This window comes from Alexandromys fortis, unplaced genomic scaffold, assembly GCF_014885135.2.
Source record: "Alexandromys fortis isolate MF-2015 unplaced genomic scaffold, M_Fortis_MF-2015_v1.1 scaffold_6, whole genome shotgun sequence".
Lineage (NCBI taxonomy): Eukaryota > Metazoa > Chordata > Mammalia > Rodentia > Cricetidae > Alexandromys > Alexandromys fortis.
The window spans coordinates 4,741,088-4,758,101 of record NW_026067902.1 but is presented as its reverse complement, the minus strand read 5'-3'; the positions used below and the strand labels follow the sequence as shown (position 1 = coordinate 4,758,101).

General features: G+C 39.1%; 2 protein-coding genes across 4 annotated transcripts in view; both read left to right on the top strand.

Annotated features, from left to right (window-relative positions):
• Plcb1 (phospholipase C beta 1) overlaps nucleotides 1-17,014 on the top strand; it is a 675,692-nt gene that overhangs the window by 262,668 nt on the left and 396,010 nt on the right. The gene's annotated exons all lie outside the window — the stretch shown is intronic.
• Nucleotides 16,353-16,982, top strand: LOC126494841 (60S ribosomal protein L36a-like). Its single transcript, XM_050132284.1, has one exon. It carries the CDS (start codon nucleotides 16,353-16,355, stop codon nucleotides 16,671-16,673), a length of 321 nt encoding a protein of 106 aa, XP_049988241.1. The 3' UTR covers nucleotides 16,674-16,982.

The window sequence follows — 17,014 nt, the reverse complement described above, 5'->3', positions numbered from 1 at the left end:
GGAGACTACCAGTTCAGGCTACTTATTAGCTATTGTAAGGGGTCTAAGCTGAGGTCCTCACTATAGACTCCTTGGAAATTCCCCTGCATCAGGCTTCTACCCAACCTCAAAATGTTTCCCCAGCAGTTCCCCTCAACACCCCCCCCCCTTATTCCTCCCCTCAACCTGGTTGCTCATGTTCCCATCCCATCCTGCCCTCAGGCCACTCACAAAATCTCTTCTATTGCCCCTTCTCAAAGAGATCTGGGTGTCCACCCCTATAAATGGTCCTTGTTACCTTGTCTCTCTAGGTCTATGGATTGTACCATAGTTATCTTATAATTTACAGCTAATATCCACTTATGAGTGACTGCACACCATGTTTGTCTTTCTCAATCTTGGTTTTTATTTTACTTTCTAGTTTTATCCATTTGCTTCCAAATTTCCTAGTGTGCTTGTTTTTAACAGCTGCATAATATTCCACTGTATAAATGTAGCGCATTTTCTTTATCCATTCTTTGGTTGAGGGACATCTAGGTTTTACCAGGTTCTGGCTATTATAAATAAAGCTGCTATAAACATAGCTGAGCATGTGTCCTTGTGGTGTGATTGAGCATCCTTTGGGTATATGCCCCAGAGCAGTATAGCTGGCTTTTGTGGTAGCTTGATTCCCAGTTTTTTGAGAAACTTGCTACACCAACTTCTAAAGTGCCTGTAGAAGTTTGTACTTCCACTAGCAATGGAAGAGTGTTCCCCTTACTCCACATCCCCTCCAGCAAGGGCTGTCACTTGTATTTTTGATCTTAACCTTTCTCACAGGTGTAAGATGGAATCTCAGAGTTGTTTTGATTTACATTTCTTTGAAGGCTAAGGATGTTGAACATCTTCTTAAGTGTTTCCTTGCCATCTGAGATTCTTCCATTGAGGATTTTCTGTTTAGATCTGTAGCAAATTTTTTAATTGGATCGTTTGTTTTGCTGACATCTAGTTTCTTGAGTTCTTTATAAATTTTGGAAAATAGCCCTTCATCATATGTAAGTCTGATGAAGATCTTTTCCTATTCTTTAGGCTGCTTGTTTGTCCTATTGACAGTGTCCTTTGCCTTAGAGAAGCTTCAAGTTCATGAGGTCCCAAATTATTAATTGTCCATCTGGGTGCCTGTGCTATTGGTGTTCTGATCAGGAAGTTGTCTCCTTTGCCACTGCTTTAAAATTATTTCTCACTTTCTCTTCTATCAGGTTCAGTATATCTGCGTTTATGTTGAGATACTAGATCCACCTGGACTTGAATTTTGTGCAGGGTGATAGATATGGATCTATTTTCATTCTTTTACATGCTGACATCCAGTTAGACTAGCACCATTTGTTTAAGATGCTTTCTTTTTTCCATTGTATACTTTTGGCTTCTTTGTCCAAAACCAGGTGTCCATAGGTGTGTAATTTTATACATTGGTCTTTGATTCTATTCCATTGATCTACTTGTCTGTTTCCAAGGCAATACTATTTGGTATTTATTACTATAGCTCTGTAGCAGAACTTGAAATTAGGGATAGTGATACATTTGGAAGTTCTTTTATTTAACAGGATTAGTTTAGCTATTGATACGGGATTCCTCTCTGTATGCTGTGAATACCACTGGTTAATAAAGAAACTGTCTTGGCAGTTGATAGGACAAAAGAGTAGAACTAGGTAGGGAAAACTAAACTGAATGCTGGGAGAAGGAAGGCAGAATTTAGAGATGCCATGGAGCTGCCAGAGGAGAAAGACAGAAGCTGCCAGCTGGAACCTTGCTGGTAGGCCACAAGCCTCATGATAAAATATAAAATAATGGAAATGTGTTAATTCTATATGTAAGAGCTAGCTAGCAATATACTTAAGTGACTGGCCACGCAATGATTTAAATAATATAGTTTCTGTGTGATTACCTCAAGAATCTGGATGGCCAGGAAATGAACAAGCAGCCTTGGCAGGATGGAAACCTCATACAGCAAGCTATCCTGGGTTTTTTTGTTTTGTTCTGTTTTTCCATATGAAGTTGACTATTGTTATTTCAAAGTCTGTGAAGAATTGTGTTGGGATTTTAGTGGGAATTGCATCAAATCTGTAGATTGTTTTTGGTAAGATGATCATTTAGCTAGAGGGGTCAAGGACAGCACGAGAAAACAGACAGAATCAACTACCCTGGGGTTATAGGGGCTCAGAGACTGAATCAGGGAGCCTCCATGGGACTGACCTAGGCCCTCTGCGTATATGTTACAGTTGCATAGCTTGGTCCCCTTTTGGGACTCCTAACAGTGGGAACAGGGACTGTCTCCGACTCTTTTATTTACTTTTGGAACCCTGGTCCTCATACTATGCCTCCTTGTCCAGTCTTAATACATGTGGAGGTTCTTAGTCCTACTGCAACTTGGTAAGGAATGTTTTGTTAGTACTCATGGGATACCTGCCTTTTCCTAAACAGAACTGGAGGAGGAATGGACTGGTGGTGGTGGGGACAGGGTGGGGGAAGGACTGGGAGAAGAGGGAGGTAAAACTGTGGGTGGGACATTAAATAAATAAATGTATTTTTTTAATGCAGAAGAAAATAGACATCTCAAATCTGTAGCCTAAAGCCAAGGAAGACAAAAAGTCCAGTTTCTCTCAGCTGAAAGCTTAAAAGAAAAACTGGCTTCTGGAGATTTGAAGGTTTAAAGCCTGAATACTGAATGTCTAATCAAATGTGGTTACAGTGGGTTTTTTAAAAGCCATCAGATGGGGTTTAAATGGGAGCTGTGGCCGTACAGGGGCTGTCTCTTGAGGAATGCACGCAAAGAGGGCAAGAGAGCATAATAACAAAAAGAAGGAAGAAGGATCAAGTCTCGAGCCATGGCTCTCAACCTTCCTAATGCTGCGACCCTTTAATTCAGTTCCTCAGGCTGTGGTGACCCCGACCACAAGATTATTTTCATTTCTACTTCATAATTATAATTTTGCAACTGTTATAAATTGAAACATACATTTTGCTGGAGAGAGTGGTTTGCCAGAGAGGTCTTGACCCACAGGTTGAGAACTCTTGGTTTAGAAGATCTGTAGTAAAAACAAACCCATGACTTGAATGGATAAAAGGCTTTTGTTGGCACAATTGTAATGGACCCGAGGCAGGTGAATTATGAGTTCAAGACTAGCCTGTGTTACCTAATAGCACCATGTCTTAAACAACAAATCAAACAGATTAAAACCTGTGTTGTGTCCAAATATAAGACATAATTATTATTCTTGGCCTGTATTCTCTATCCCTGGGAAATCACCATTAAACTGCAAAAATCTCTCAAGTATAATGAGCAAACAACTGTGGCAAATCAAAAGGCAAGTCGGCTGTCTACAGTGGTCTTAGAGGGTGACTATGAAAGTCTGAAGTCTGCGTTTTCTCAGGATGATGGTATGGGAGTCAGTTCTGTAAATTCCACCAAAGTGTGCTGAGCATCTCTGACATCTTTGATCAGAAATATGAATTTTAATGGAATAAAAAAAAACAGCTAAATTTATATCCCTTGGCAGTTAATAGGGAACTTGTGGGTTACGGGTGAGGTGTTGTACCATTGGGGGTTCCTGAAAGAAAGGGGCTTCTTCAAACCTCCAGGAGAACAATTGCAGAGGGAAGAAAGGAGGTAATGTATGTAGATCCTGGATTTTTTTATTCTCTTTTTCTTATTTGTGTCTTATTCTCTTTTTCCCTAGAGTATACTCCAAGTACTGGCTGTAGCTTTCTCCTAGCCTTAGGCCGCTTAGATGAATGTGGCTGGGCTACCATAAGTACCTTAGTTCCTTAACTGTCGCTAAAGATATTATGGTTGTTATGTGTTTTCTTGTAGGGAGTTTATTTCTTTTTACCCCAGATTGAAAGTCTAATAAAGGATCAAAAAAAATTCCATCTTGCTGAAATCAGTGACTTTATTGGGATTATTTACTGGGACACGGGCATTTTATAGGCAACTGTGTTACCTAAGAATCTCCTCCTTCTAGTCAAGCAGTTCACAGCTTCTGTTTACATGTGTCCTGAGTAACATATGAGATGCATTCCTGACTGATGGAAAAAAAATCTTAAACCACTGACCCACATTCACATGTTTCCATTGGGAGCATTTACAGGGGAAATTTGTATAGTTAAATGAAAGGAAGAACATTAAAATACCTGGGAATGGAGTGTGCACAGGCATTTTGCTGTTACTTTGTTTTCAATGCTTGGGATTGAATCACATTTACTTTTGTGCTAGGTAAACACTCTGCCATTGGTCTGCACCCCAAGCTCTACCTAGGCCTTTTAACCATTAGTTACCAAGTGAGACAGACATTAGGTTTCACCAGGTTAGTGGATGAACCCTTAGATTTTCCATGGTGAGTTAACTGTGAGAGCATTTAAAAGATAAACTTACCTTGCAGTCACCCAGCAGTTTGTTAAGTGGCAGACAGCCTGGATTTGAGCATGAATCAGATTTAGACAAAGTAAGTAAACATGCCTGTCAGTCAGGGACCAACTTGAAGGTCAGAGGAAGAGACCTGGAGGTATAGTCATCGCATTGTATGATGAAGCCCGAGGGTCTTGACACTAGAGAAAGGGGGCACATCTGGAGACAGAGTGATGTGGATGTCCTTCTGTACGCTGCGAATATGTGTTGCTTTTATTGGTTGATGAATAAAGCTGTTTTGGCCTGTGGCAGGGCAGCATATATCTAGGCAGGAAATCCAAGCAGAGATACAGGGAGAAAGAGGATAGAGTCAAGAGAGACAGCAGCAGCCACAGGAGGAGTAAGATGCTAGAGCATTACCAGTAAGCCACGGGCCCCATGACAGTACACAAATTAATAGAAATGGATTAATTTAAATGTAGGAGCTGGCCAGTACTAAGCCTGAACCATCAACCAAACAATTATAATTTATATTAAGCCTCTGAGTGATTATTTTATAAGTGGCTGTGGGGCCCAGTCAGACACAGAAAAGCCCCCAGCTACAACAGTGAACTGAGTTATGGTCCAATCAGAACCGAGTCCCAGCAGTGTTCTGTCTAGAAATAGAATGGGTCCAACCGGAATGAGAATCAGTTCTTCAGGTGCGTATGTAAGGCATGTAGCTGATGATATTAGCATTCAGACTGCCTACGATCCAAATCTTTCCATGATTAAGCCAATATTATCTTCTGCATTCTCATGATGAAGGAGTTTTCATGTCAATATATACATACTCATGTTATTTTCCATCCAAAAAGAGCAACTACGTATATAAATCGAAGTAAATCCTTTCCTGCTAGTCCTCTTAATTGATTTGGCATAGAACGGGCCTTATAGTGTTACATATCTTATATTAATATTTAATTAATATAGTGTACTATTCATTTATACTCATGAACTTAATAACGTCTTCAATTCTTGCTGCTCTGCAAGGTGGTGCCTTGAAAGAGCATCACCTTTTTGGACTTTAGAGAAAAGATCCAGAAACAGAAACTGAGGCGGAGGGAAGGGAACCAAGTCATTCCAAGAAAAGAGAGCAAGTCTAAGACTCTTTTCTCCAGATGTGGGTTTCACTTTTTACTTGTGTGCAGCTCTACTCGTAAGGACAGAGATCCTATTTTATTAGAGACCTGCCCTTGTGACCTTACTTAACTTTAATTACCTACCCAATACCCTGTCTCCAACTAAGGTCACATTAAAGGTTAAGCGTTAGCATAAATTTGGGCGCTACAATGTGGACAATTAAAAGCTGTAAATGTAAACTAAATTTCAGTGCTTTCTCAAATGAATCTATGCCTGCCGTGTGGCTTGTGGGTCCTTTTTTTTTCTTCACCCACTTCCTTCCAAACAATCCCTTGTTTTTTTTTTCTTTTTTGAGAAATACTTTTCCCGTGATCAAAGTGACCAGAAGCCAGAGGTGGTGTTTGAAATTGCCAACGTTAAACCTTTGGATTGATCCAGCATATTTGTCATCTGAGCAAGGAGGAGAGGTATCAGTGCTACTCAAAATGAATAGCTCAGAGCTGTAGAAACCTAGCTGGCTTGGAAAACGTTTCCTCTCTGGAGTTCAATGAATGACCGAACTCACCTATCCAGCATGGTTTCTCCTTGTGGCACCCACAGGAGCAGGGTAACAAGATGGCGATGACTTTGCTATTTGTAGGTCTTCCCACCACATGTGGTGTGCATTCATCAGTCCTGGCTGGAACCAATTACCAGAGCAAATGGACTCACCATCATTGGCACAACCAGCTGAGGTTAAAGTTCTAATTAGACCCGGCAAGGTCTAGTAATATAGTTATTATTAGGGAGGACAGTGAGAATGGAAACAAATTCTTTACAACTTCCGGTCCCTACCTAGATCCAATTGCAAAAGAGCCATCAGGCTTGATGGTCGGGGGCATAATTGCAAACATCTGGGATTTAGCTTTCTAATGATTGAAAAGCAGAATGTGATTTTTCTAATAATGATAGAGCAAAGAAAATACTAGGAAGAAAATTCCTGAGACATTATTAATGGTGTGCTAGGGAGTTTAAGTTTGGGGAAGAGGATGGTTATTTTAATACACAATGTGGATGATGATTTTTTTCTCCCGTACTTTCCGAAGATGTTCTATAAAGAGAAGAATTATGAATTACAAAGTAAAACATGTGTCACAGAGTGAAATTGCTGGAATCCAGTTCTCTGTTTGACCTTTAGAAAGATCTAGTGTCTTGTGCCCCTCTCTTTAACTGTAAAAGTAACTGCCGCGCGCTGCTGTTCCAAGAATTATATTAGAACATATACAGAGGCCAGAAAATTGGAGCTGGCACAGACCAAGTGGAAAGGCTGGATGTCTTGGCCATCATCATTATGATCAACTGGTTTTATGCGGCTCATAATGTCCTTAGCCTTCTGGTGATGAGCCTCTGTAAATAATGCACAAGAATGGCATAAAGGAAATCTGTTTATGAGAAGGTTCTCCATCATGATTAGTTTTGCCAGTGTGACATCTAGAGTGGGCATGGGTAGCCTGGGGGTGACGAAATCTTCCTCTGGAAGAATGGTGCTCTCTCCTGTTAAAAACTGTGCATTACTCAGCCAGTCATATTTTTTGTTTGTGCTCTGGTTACCAGCAAATTACAAGGTGATTCTCAGTCACAGTGACTATTAATGTCTGTGCTATTTATTTATTGCCCATTCTTTAGCATTTAATTTTCTATTATTAAGCTAAAGAGCATAAAGCAACATGATTGAAAATAACCGATTTTTAAAGAGGCAGGAAGTTCATTAATTTCATAATGTATGTACTTAGTCTAATTGTCTATTATGCTCCTCCTGGATTTTAAGGCTTTTTGGAGGCCCAATGTTTAGCATATGAGTTTCCTGTTTATTTTTTCCTCACTCATGTAAAACTTTACTGCATACCTATCTACCTGTGTCCAACACACCAGACACCAGAGGTTCACAAATAACTTAGACTTGGTCTTTATCTCAGTGCTGTTCGATATTCCAATGGCGTGCCTTAAAAATAATACCAGGAGGTTCCAGGTGCCCAAGTGTGTGAGATCAGGAGGGCAGGAAGTTTCTCCTGTCTTGTTCACTGCTATATACAGCTGCGCCGGGAAAAGATTTGGTGCACATGTGATATTCTTATTCTGCCAATCAGCTATTGAACTGGGCAGATACGTATATTAAAATGTTAGCAATGATATTTAACAAAAATAACCTTATACTCACCAAGGGCTGTGCTAAGCATTTCAGCACGAATTAATAAAGATAGTTATTAAACTTTTAATAATATTGTATGTGAACACAGAAGTCTGAAGAGTTGGATAACTTTCCAGTGGTCCACACACAAAACATAGGGACCAGACAGAGGTCTGCTGAGCCCCAATACCTGGTGTGGGAAGTCCTTCTGTATACGTGTTGCTTTTATTGGTTAATAAAGAAGCTGCCTTTGGCCAGTGGCTTAACAGAATATAGCCAGGCTGGAAAAGATATATATAGAGAGTGAGAAGCCATGTAGCCTCTGCCAGAGACAGACATGAGCTGTTGGTTAGAACCTTGCCAGTAGGCCACGAACCTCATAGTAAAATATGAACTAATAGGAATAGGAATGGGTTAATTTATGTTGTAAGAGCTTGCTAGGAATACACTAGAGTCATTGGTCAAGCAGTGATTTAAATAATATTGTTTTGTGTGATTATTTTGGTTCTGGGCAGCCAGAAATGAGCAAACAGCCTCTCCCAGCAAATAGCCATATATGTTACCATTACCCCATCTGTGGTGATACCGTCTGGTCCTAATATGACCAGAATCATGGAATTTATTTTGTATTTCCTTAAATAATGAAACACATGTTTAAAAGCAGGACACAGTTGGTGGGAGTCAGGTAATCCTGAATACCATGGTTCCATGCTGTGTCACATAGCTGCTTGCAAGCCTAGAGGATTATCTCATGCACTTAAACTCTAGCAAAAGTTCATATCCTCTTGGGACATGCCACAAGGTTGTGACTCTTAGGTTTATAGCACAAAATACGATGGCAGTATGATGCCTGTTTAAATACATTGAGCTACAGAGTCAGTCAGCTGGGAATCAGGTGACACACCTACCCAGTGGCTGGAGTTAGGAGCTCTTTCCTGTCCTGCTTGATTCTTTTGTGGAACCACTGTAGACAAGCTCCTGAGCTGCCACCACGATTCCTATTCCTGTCATTCATTCCTTCAATGAGCCTTGTCCTCTACACGTAGACAGAATCTGAGGCTTGCTCCCAGATCGTAGAATTTGACTGAGGTAAAGAAAGTTCACATGTGAAATTCAAGTCCCAAGCCAGTTAATTTAGAGTTAATCAAAAGGTAGGTCGTTCTAGATGGTCCCAACTTAATGAGGTTTTTCTAAAGAGACTGGGTCCTTCTGAAGTGGCAGGTTATTTTCACATGTGCATTTCAGTCAGCGACCTTGTCAGAGAAAACGTAGTGAAGAAACATGGCAGCTTCCAAGAATATAAGGAGCCATTGGGAATTGCATAGAGTCTTCAGCATCTAAGGCTGCTCTCAAAAAAGCTAAGGCATATAGCCACAGAGCTTAAGAAATTGAATTCTGCCAACATCCAGGTTGAGTTTCAAAGCAGATTTTCTTTAGTGAAGCCTGAAGATGTTAACACAACCTGGCTGACACCTTAATCACAGCCTTGTGACATCCTAACAGTTTCTTAGCTTGGCTGTGCCTGGACATCTGGCCCCTGGAAGCAGCGAGGTCATGTGAACTGTTGTAAGCTGTAAAATCTGTGACAGTTTATGGCACAATCATTAAAATCTACTATGTGTACCTAAGTGACACCCCAGTTGTAATCCTCAGGGGTTAGCTGGCCTTACTGACAAGTCTCCAATTATAAGAGTTAAACGTTGAGATTCTTTTAAAGATAATGCCCTATCACCTACTCATATGTAGCAAAATTTTTCTTTTATTAAAAAACAAAAATGGGAGAGAGAGAGAGAGAGAGAGAGAGAGAGAGAGAGAGAGAGAGAGAATGCTTTATTAGCCAAAGCAGCTTTTGAGGCACCAGCCTTCACAGTGATTGACAAACTCAAGAAGGGAAGATGAAGTACAGCGAAGTGTCCAGAGTAGAATTGTGTTGGGTGACCCTGCCATGGCACACTTCGCACAATGTAAACAGGGATGTAGTCACTGTTTCTGATGGAAGTCTCACCATAAAGAATTTTGAATGTATGTCAGTATACATTGGTTGGTTTTGTGACATAATGATTTAGCTTCACTGACTGTGGAATTCTCATTTGTGCTTAGAAATACGAGCAAATTAAGACTTCGCATTTATTCATGTATGCTGTATCTACATTGAGGCATTCCTCCTTTACAATCTTATCAAGAAACTTTCCTTTCACCCTCTCTTCTTTAGTCTTTCCTCCTTTTTCTGTTCCATCATTTCCTGCGTTTCTGGCTGCATTTTTGCTACATTTTTCCTAGGCTTTTATTTCCTCCACCTCCAAAAGCAAGAAATATCCCAGCTTCCATGTGTTTTCATAAAAACTCCTGGCTTTTTGGGGGGTGGTTAGGGGAGCTGCAGCTCAAATAATGAGGCAGCCTGTGACTTACCAATTCTGGCCTGCTAGATTGATGATCTAGCAGACCAGGCTTGGGCTACAGCCTTCTCCAGAACTAAGAGCAAAGCTGACCCCGGGCATCAGGCATTGATATTCCGTTATCCAACAGCTATCAAACAAGGAGATGCAGAGACATTTTCCAAGATGGAGAAAATTTGCATGGTGGGGTGTGGAGGCCAGGAAACAAACAGAATTTCACAAGATTAGTGAGATTTGGCAAAAAGAGAGGACATTTGAAATCTACTATTTACTAAAACTTTAATTCCTAGTATAAACAGCTTATAACCATGTTGTGGAAGAGATTAGTAACTGTCCAAACAGGCGTAAGTCATCAAGTATAGAAGCATGTAATCTATTTTATAATGGTGCTAATGCATCAGGACTGCTTTAATCAAACTATGCAAGATAAATACAGGCTAATACGTTATGGTACTGAAAAGTCAAGTTAAACTATATCTCATAAATAGCCACTCACTTGGTATAGTAAAGGGTCATATTATGTCTTTACCATCTACGTAAGCCCTTCTTTACCAGTCCTTTGTATTTGCCTGAAATTTTTTTGGCTGTCAAATGTTAGCTATTGTAGTACTGCCAAGAATAGGAAAAATATTGATGTTAAGTTTCCATCATATTATTATTCTGACAACTTCCAAGAGAGCAATCAAAAAATCACTTTGAAGAAATCTTAGTAGACTTAATAGGCTATCTATACATCACTGAAGCTTGAAAGACTGATAAGTAAAGAAAAATAAGGTATCAATAAGTGATACTGGGTGCATCTTCATTTGTAGCATAACAATGCGAGGCAAGCATTCTCATAGTTAAAAATGCATGGCTATATCTTAGACATATTTTATGTGTGAATAAATATAATATTTTATATTATATTTTATATATCTACTTTATGTATTTATTTATAAATAGATAATTTAATATTTCACCCCCTTTGGATAGATAAATAAAAAAGTTGACATTTACAAATAAACAATGTATTCTCTAAGTGTTGGGATAATGGATAGTCATTTATAATGTAAGCATTTTATATTTATATAAATTTGAGGTGAAATAAGGATGTAAACACTGATAGAATTACAAACCAACAGAATATGAAAAAATACATTTTATAACTGTACAATATGAGAAGAGAATTTTTAGAAATGACACCAAACCCGGAAACCATACCATTGGCCCATTGTCTGAATACTGAAATTTTCTAATTAATAAAAGAAATGGTAGAAAAAAAAAAGAAATGGTAGGAAAGGGAGACAAAGAGTTGCAGGCTGGAAGAGAACATTCACAAAATATGTTATAAAGAAAGTATGTCTCATCCCTCTGATGGGGAACCTTGTTAGCCAATCATCTTTAAGAGGTGGGTCTTAGTTAAGGCGTGGCTTCGCTGGCACCCAGGGTAAAACGTGTACATCTCCAGGTGTGTTCTCTTTCTGAGCCTTTTCCTGCGGGACATTGCTGGGCTTGGATTTCTCATTTCCTGTTTTGTGAGTTTCCCCCTTATACTAGATAAAATATAATTGTTTTTATCCTTAGCTAGCCTGGTTATTTCAACATCCCTCTTATACAGAGATGTCTTGTGCAAATCAATAAGCATGAAAGCTTCTCAGGCCTCAGTCGATGCGAGCCACCTGGCTCAATCACAAGGGGTTCCTTCAGGAGTCAAGTGGCCACAAGGCCCTGGCAAAGTGCTCTGGACTGCACTCGAAGATGAGGTGAAGAATGAACCGCTCATTTCCTCACTTCCTCACTGAGCTGACTTCAGAATTCTCAGCTGCAAAGAAATGTATCCCTTAGTAACTAACTGGTCACTGCAGACTGGAGGCAAACCACCGGCTCTGCCTCCCTGTGGAGTTAAGGAACACACCTGGCTTGTGCTTGGCATGCTGAAACCATTTTCTCTTTTGCTGTGGATGTTACTCCAGAAAGGGAATTAGGAGGAAGGTGGAGTCAGGGATACATCATCACTAGGGCAATTTCTCAGAATGTCCCCTCTCTAGCCAGCTTAGCCCTTCATTAGAGTCTTCTCTGCTGTAATCTTTCTTTAATCTACCTTTCTATGCCCAGTGCCGTATATGGCGTAGGCACTCAGAAAATCCTCAGCAAGCAAATGATTTAACACTTGATGCAATGCAAATCACTAGTCTGCTGTACCTTTTCCATCTGCAGAGTTCAGGATCTGTGACTAAAGTATTCATGGAAAAATAAAATAAAATAAAATAAAATGCTAAGCTTTGAGTCTCTGGTGGTGGTTTCAGCTCGCGGTAGCCTTTACAGAGACTAAGGACTGTGTTTTATTAGCTGGTTCAAACAACGCCTTAAAGAGAAACCTCTGCTTTTAGATCCTTCAAAGGACGACAGGCTGAGTTTTTTCCTAAGACCTATAAAAACAAGTAGAATAAACTGTGACTATTTCATAGGAAAAGCGGAGTTGCAGAACTATTCAGACATTCAATCAAAGAGGTTGGAGTATATGCCAACTCTTTTTAAAGAACTTTATGGTCCCTGTATTCATACTACAGGTAAACTGGAGTTTTTCCCCTCTTAAAAGTTGTGTGATATTTAGATATTTGAGCAGATGATATTTGACAATTTAGATGACACGTGTTAGCAGGTTTATAAACTTTTTACATTTCTGGTATTCTTCTGCTGTATTTTCAGAGGCTTCTTTTTATTTGGTTTGATTTTTCTCTGTTTCTTTAGGCACAGTGAGAAATGCCCCTTTCTATGCAACAAATTCTCAATTGCTAAAAGCTTCCTTTAACTATGTATGCCGTCATTTGATACCATTCTGTCCTCCACTCTTACTCGTATTTGATTTAACAATATCAGAATTCATTGTCTTCTTTAAAGATGCATATGTGGGTTTACTTCTAAAGTTTACAAAAATAGATCATACAGAACTATGTGACTTTAGGCAGTGTTAAACTGAAGAGATAATAAGGTCTTTGTTGCTATTTCTGTAAAGAATTTCACATGCATGAAGGGTTTTTTTTTTTTGGTTTGTTTGTTTTTTTTTTTTTCCCAAGAGGGCAGCTGTAATCTAAGCTAATAGCATCAGGGTCAAGGTAGCCTTAAGGTAGGATAACCTAAAAGATGTGTTTGTGGATGATTTGAAAGCCAGCAATTGATCAGTGACTGGAAAATACATTGCTAAGGCTATATAAGATTATTTTAATGATGGTATTCTGATAAGAAAAATGTTTTCAGCATTTGTTAATTCCATAATGAATAATATATGGCTGGTGGGAAACTGTTGTTGAGTCTAACGTTCTGATTTTATTCTTTAGAAAACTGGGCTTTGTTTGTTTTCAGTGTCTAAGGAAACCACTTAACTCTTCCAGCTGGATCATGGGTAGGGGAAGGAAAATTCAGATCAGTTGCATCACGGTGATTTAATGGATTTAATGTGGTACCTGGACTTTTTACAGGAACTGACATTTTATTCTGCAACATGTCTCTTCAACAGTAAAATACTTGTCTTTGTACCCAACAGCTTGGTCACTTCGGGTTTATCCACTTTTTTTTTTCTTTATCTGGAGAGTTTGCATATTATAGTCTAACAAGAAAGTGTGCAAGACATCATTTCACACTGAAGAAACTTGAAGAATAAAATCAGTAGACTATGCCGTTATCTGACAGTAATGCAATCTGTTCTAAAAGGTGCCATTGCAAAAACTCATATTTACTTATGAACAACTAACCTTGGTTGCATGCAATTACATTTAAGCTATTCTTTGTAACTGGTGACATTCTAGTTAAAGTGGTACTGGCTTTTATTCCTTTCACTTGGCCTTGTTTGCTTAGCTCTCGTGAGGCTTTCACTTATGGCATTTCTTGAAAAAACGATATGGTTTGTGGCTCAAATCTTTTGAAAGCATAAACTAACAAGCAGACAAACCATATCAGATTCTTGCACTCGCTTTTCAGGGTTCTTTTCCTCCTGTTGGGTTGTTGTACGCCACCTCCAACATGATAGTTTTGCTTCATCTTATTTTATTTTGGTGTGTTTGGTTGTTATCTCTTAGAGGCCTGTTCTTTTCTAATGAGGTACAGAAAAGGAATGGATCCCAAGAGGAAGGGAGGTGGGGAGGAACTGGGAGGAATAGAGGGAGGGGAAACTATAATTAGGATATACTGTGTGAGAAAAGAATCAATTTTCAATAAGAGGGAAAAACATAATGGGATATTGTGAGGATTATTTTTAAATGTCAACCCAATTGAATTGAGAAATTCATAGGTGATTAATAAAACATGCCCCCTGTGTATTTCTGGAAGGGCATTTCCAGACTCGTTGACTAAGGGAACAAGATATAACCTGAATGTGAGATTCAGCATCCCATAGACTGGGGCATGGACTGAATATATGGGCATAAGGAGAGGATCAGTTGATGCAGGCGTTTTAACTCTACTTTCTTCTGTATTGATGTGAGCTGCTACACTCTGCCATGCCCTACCCTCCTGATGGACTGCAACCCCTGTAATTGAGAGCCTAATAAATCCTCTTCACTTCAACTTATGTCAAGTGCTTGCCATAAAAGCGAAAGTCTGACCAAAACAAACAAATAAACAACAAAATAGAAACAACAAAAGAAAATAAATAAAGAATATCAAAGAGCCTGGTAACAAAGATCATCAGTTACAGACTTCCTGGGTCAGAATGGAATATCCACAACATAGAATTATCATTCTATGATTAAAGAGAGAATTGCTTAGAGTACATTATCCAGCCAAGACATTTAATGACTGTTAATTTACTACTTATAAACTAATCTGATCACAAAATAAGAAATTTGATGATTGTAATCCAACTCATGTCAACAGCAGATAATAAATACTCCTTATTCTAGAGGCTTACACATAATATTTATTCAAATACAGATGGGCTTTGCAGGAATCCCAGGACTGAATGAAACACAATTTGCTTACAAATGAGCTGAGCACATATGATACACGCGCAGTGACTGATCCCTGATCATAGCAGGGACTGCCTCAGCGTTACTCTCTTTTCCAAGAGAATTGTCCCTGTGCCAAGGGTGGTGGTCCTTCTGTTTGGGGTAGAATGTTCTTAGTCATTTTTGTACTGTTACTGTGACATGATATCTGATTTTAAAAGCCTCCTCAGAGCTTTTAGTTGGTGATTGGTTGTTTCTGTTACTTTGTGCCTATGCTGAGGCAGAGTATTATGGCAGGAAATGTGTAATAGAATAAAGCTGCTGATCCAATGGGGTGGGAGCAAAGAGACTGCGGCTACAGCTCTAAGACAACCTTCAAGGGCATTCTTGTGGTCCAGCTTCCTTCAACTAGGCCCTACCTATTACAAATTCCATCACTTCTCTAAGATGCCCTATGTTGGCCACCAAGCTTGTTAGCTTGTAAGCTTTCGCTGAGCAGTTAAGAGCTGACTTTCTGACTTGGCTTGTCCAACTGTGAAGCTCTTTGTATCTGAAATTTTTCATTTAGCTCCTTGTATTTATATCAACTGAGGAAGATTAAGCAGAAACAATGGGGCCTCTGACCATGGAAGTGTTACATAATTAATATAAAGAGGCATTGTGGAGAAATGTGGACAGAAAACAAGGACTCTGTTCTTAAGCACTAGGCTTTGTTTTAGCTCTGGTTTTAAACAGACATGAACAGGAGAAGACGCACTTACATAACTGAACTGACAGCATTGCTAGACATGAAATAATGGAATGTGTTCCATTTGTTTATGTACAGATGCATAGCATTTTGTTTATGTACAGGTACACAGAACAAAGATAGGATTTGGTGATTCTGTAATATATTTCCTAATTTTGTTTTGTGTATTTTCTAGAAAATTTTTATCTGTTTTAAGTACTTATACTCTTATAACCTGTTTAACTTCTACAGAAATAGTGTAAGTTTTATTAACTGAACTTCAATTTAATGAATTATAACAATTTAATTTAATAATTAAAACCCAAGTCAATGAATATGTACACCAAAAGTTCAGTGAAATAGCAAATTAAAACTGCCCTTTTAAAAATATAACTAAGGTGGACCTATCTTTTCAAAAAAGACCAGTATTTTCACTATTATTTAAATCAATCATAAACATTAATATAAGCATAAATGTACACTGAGAGACTTTCCCAAATCATAAACTCAGCAAGAGGACATAGCTACTCAAATATTTGAATGTTTTTCTTGATAAGGTCCAGGAGATCAAATTACCTTTGACACACCATTATCATCTTCAACAAAATTAAACAATAGCTTTTTTTTCTGTGCCGATATCGCACCCTCCAACATGGTGAACGTTCCTAAGACCCGCCGTACATTCTGCAAGAAATGTGGCAAACACCAACCCCACAAAGTGGCCCAGTACAAGAAGGGCAAAGATTCTCTGTATGCCCAGGGAAAGCGGCGTTATGACAGGAAACAGAGTGGCTATGGTGGGCAGACTAAGCCTGTTTTCCGCAAAAAGGTGAAAACTACAAAGAAGATTGTGCTGAGACTGGAATGTGTGGAGCCCAACTGCAGATCTAAGAGGATACTGGCTATTAAGAGATGCAAGTATTTTGAACTGGGTGGTGATAAGAAGAGAAAGGGCCAAGTGATCAAGTTCTAAGCTGACCTTGTTATGAAAACAAGACATTCCAGGATAAGAACAAATTTAAACAATACGTAACCACAAATCCAGCCCTACAAAGGGTAATAGAAGGAAAATCGCAACCCAAGGAATCCAACATTGCCAACACTGCCTACAACAACTCAGGCATCTAGCAACCCTTCACCAGCACAACTCAAAGAAGGGAGACACACAAACTCTAATACCAAAAAAACAATAAGAATAACTGGAGTAAACAACCACTGGTCATTAATATCACTTAATATTAATGGTCTCAATTCACCTACCTTGATACCAAAACCATACAAAGACCCAACCAAGAATGAAAATTACAGGCCTGT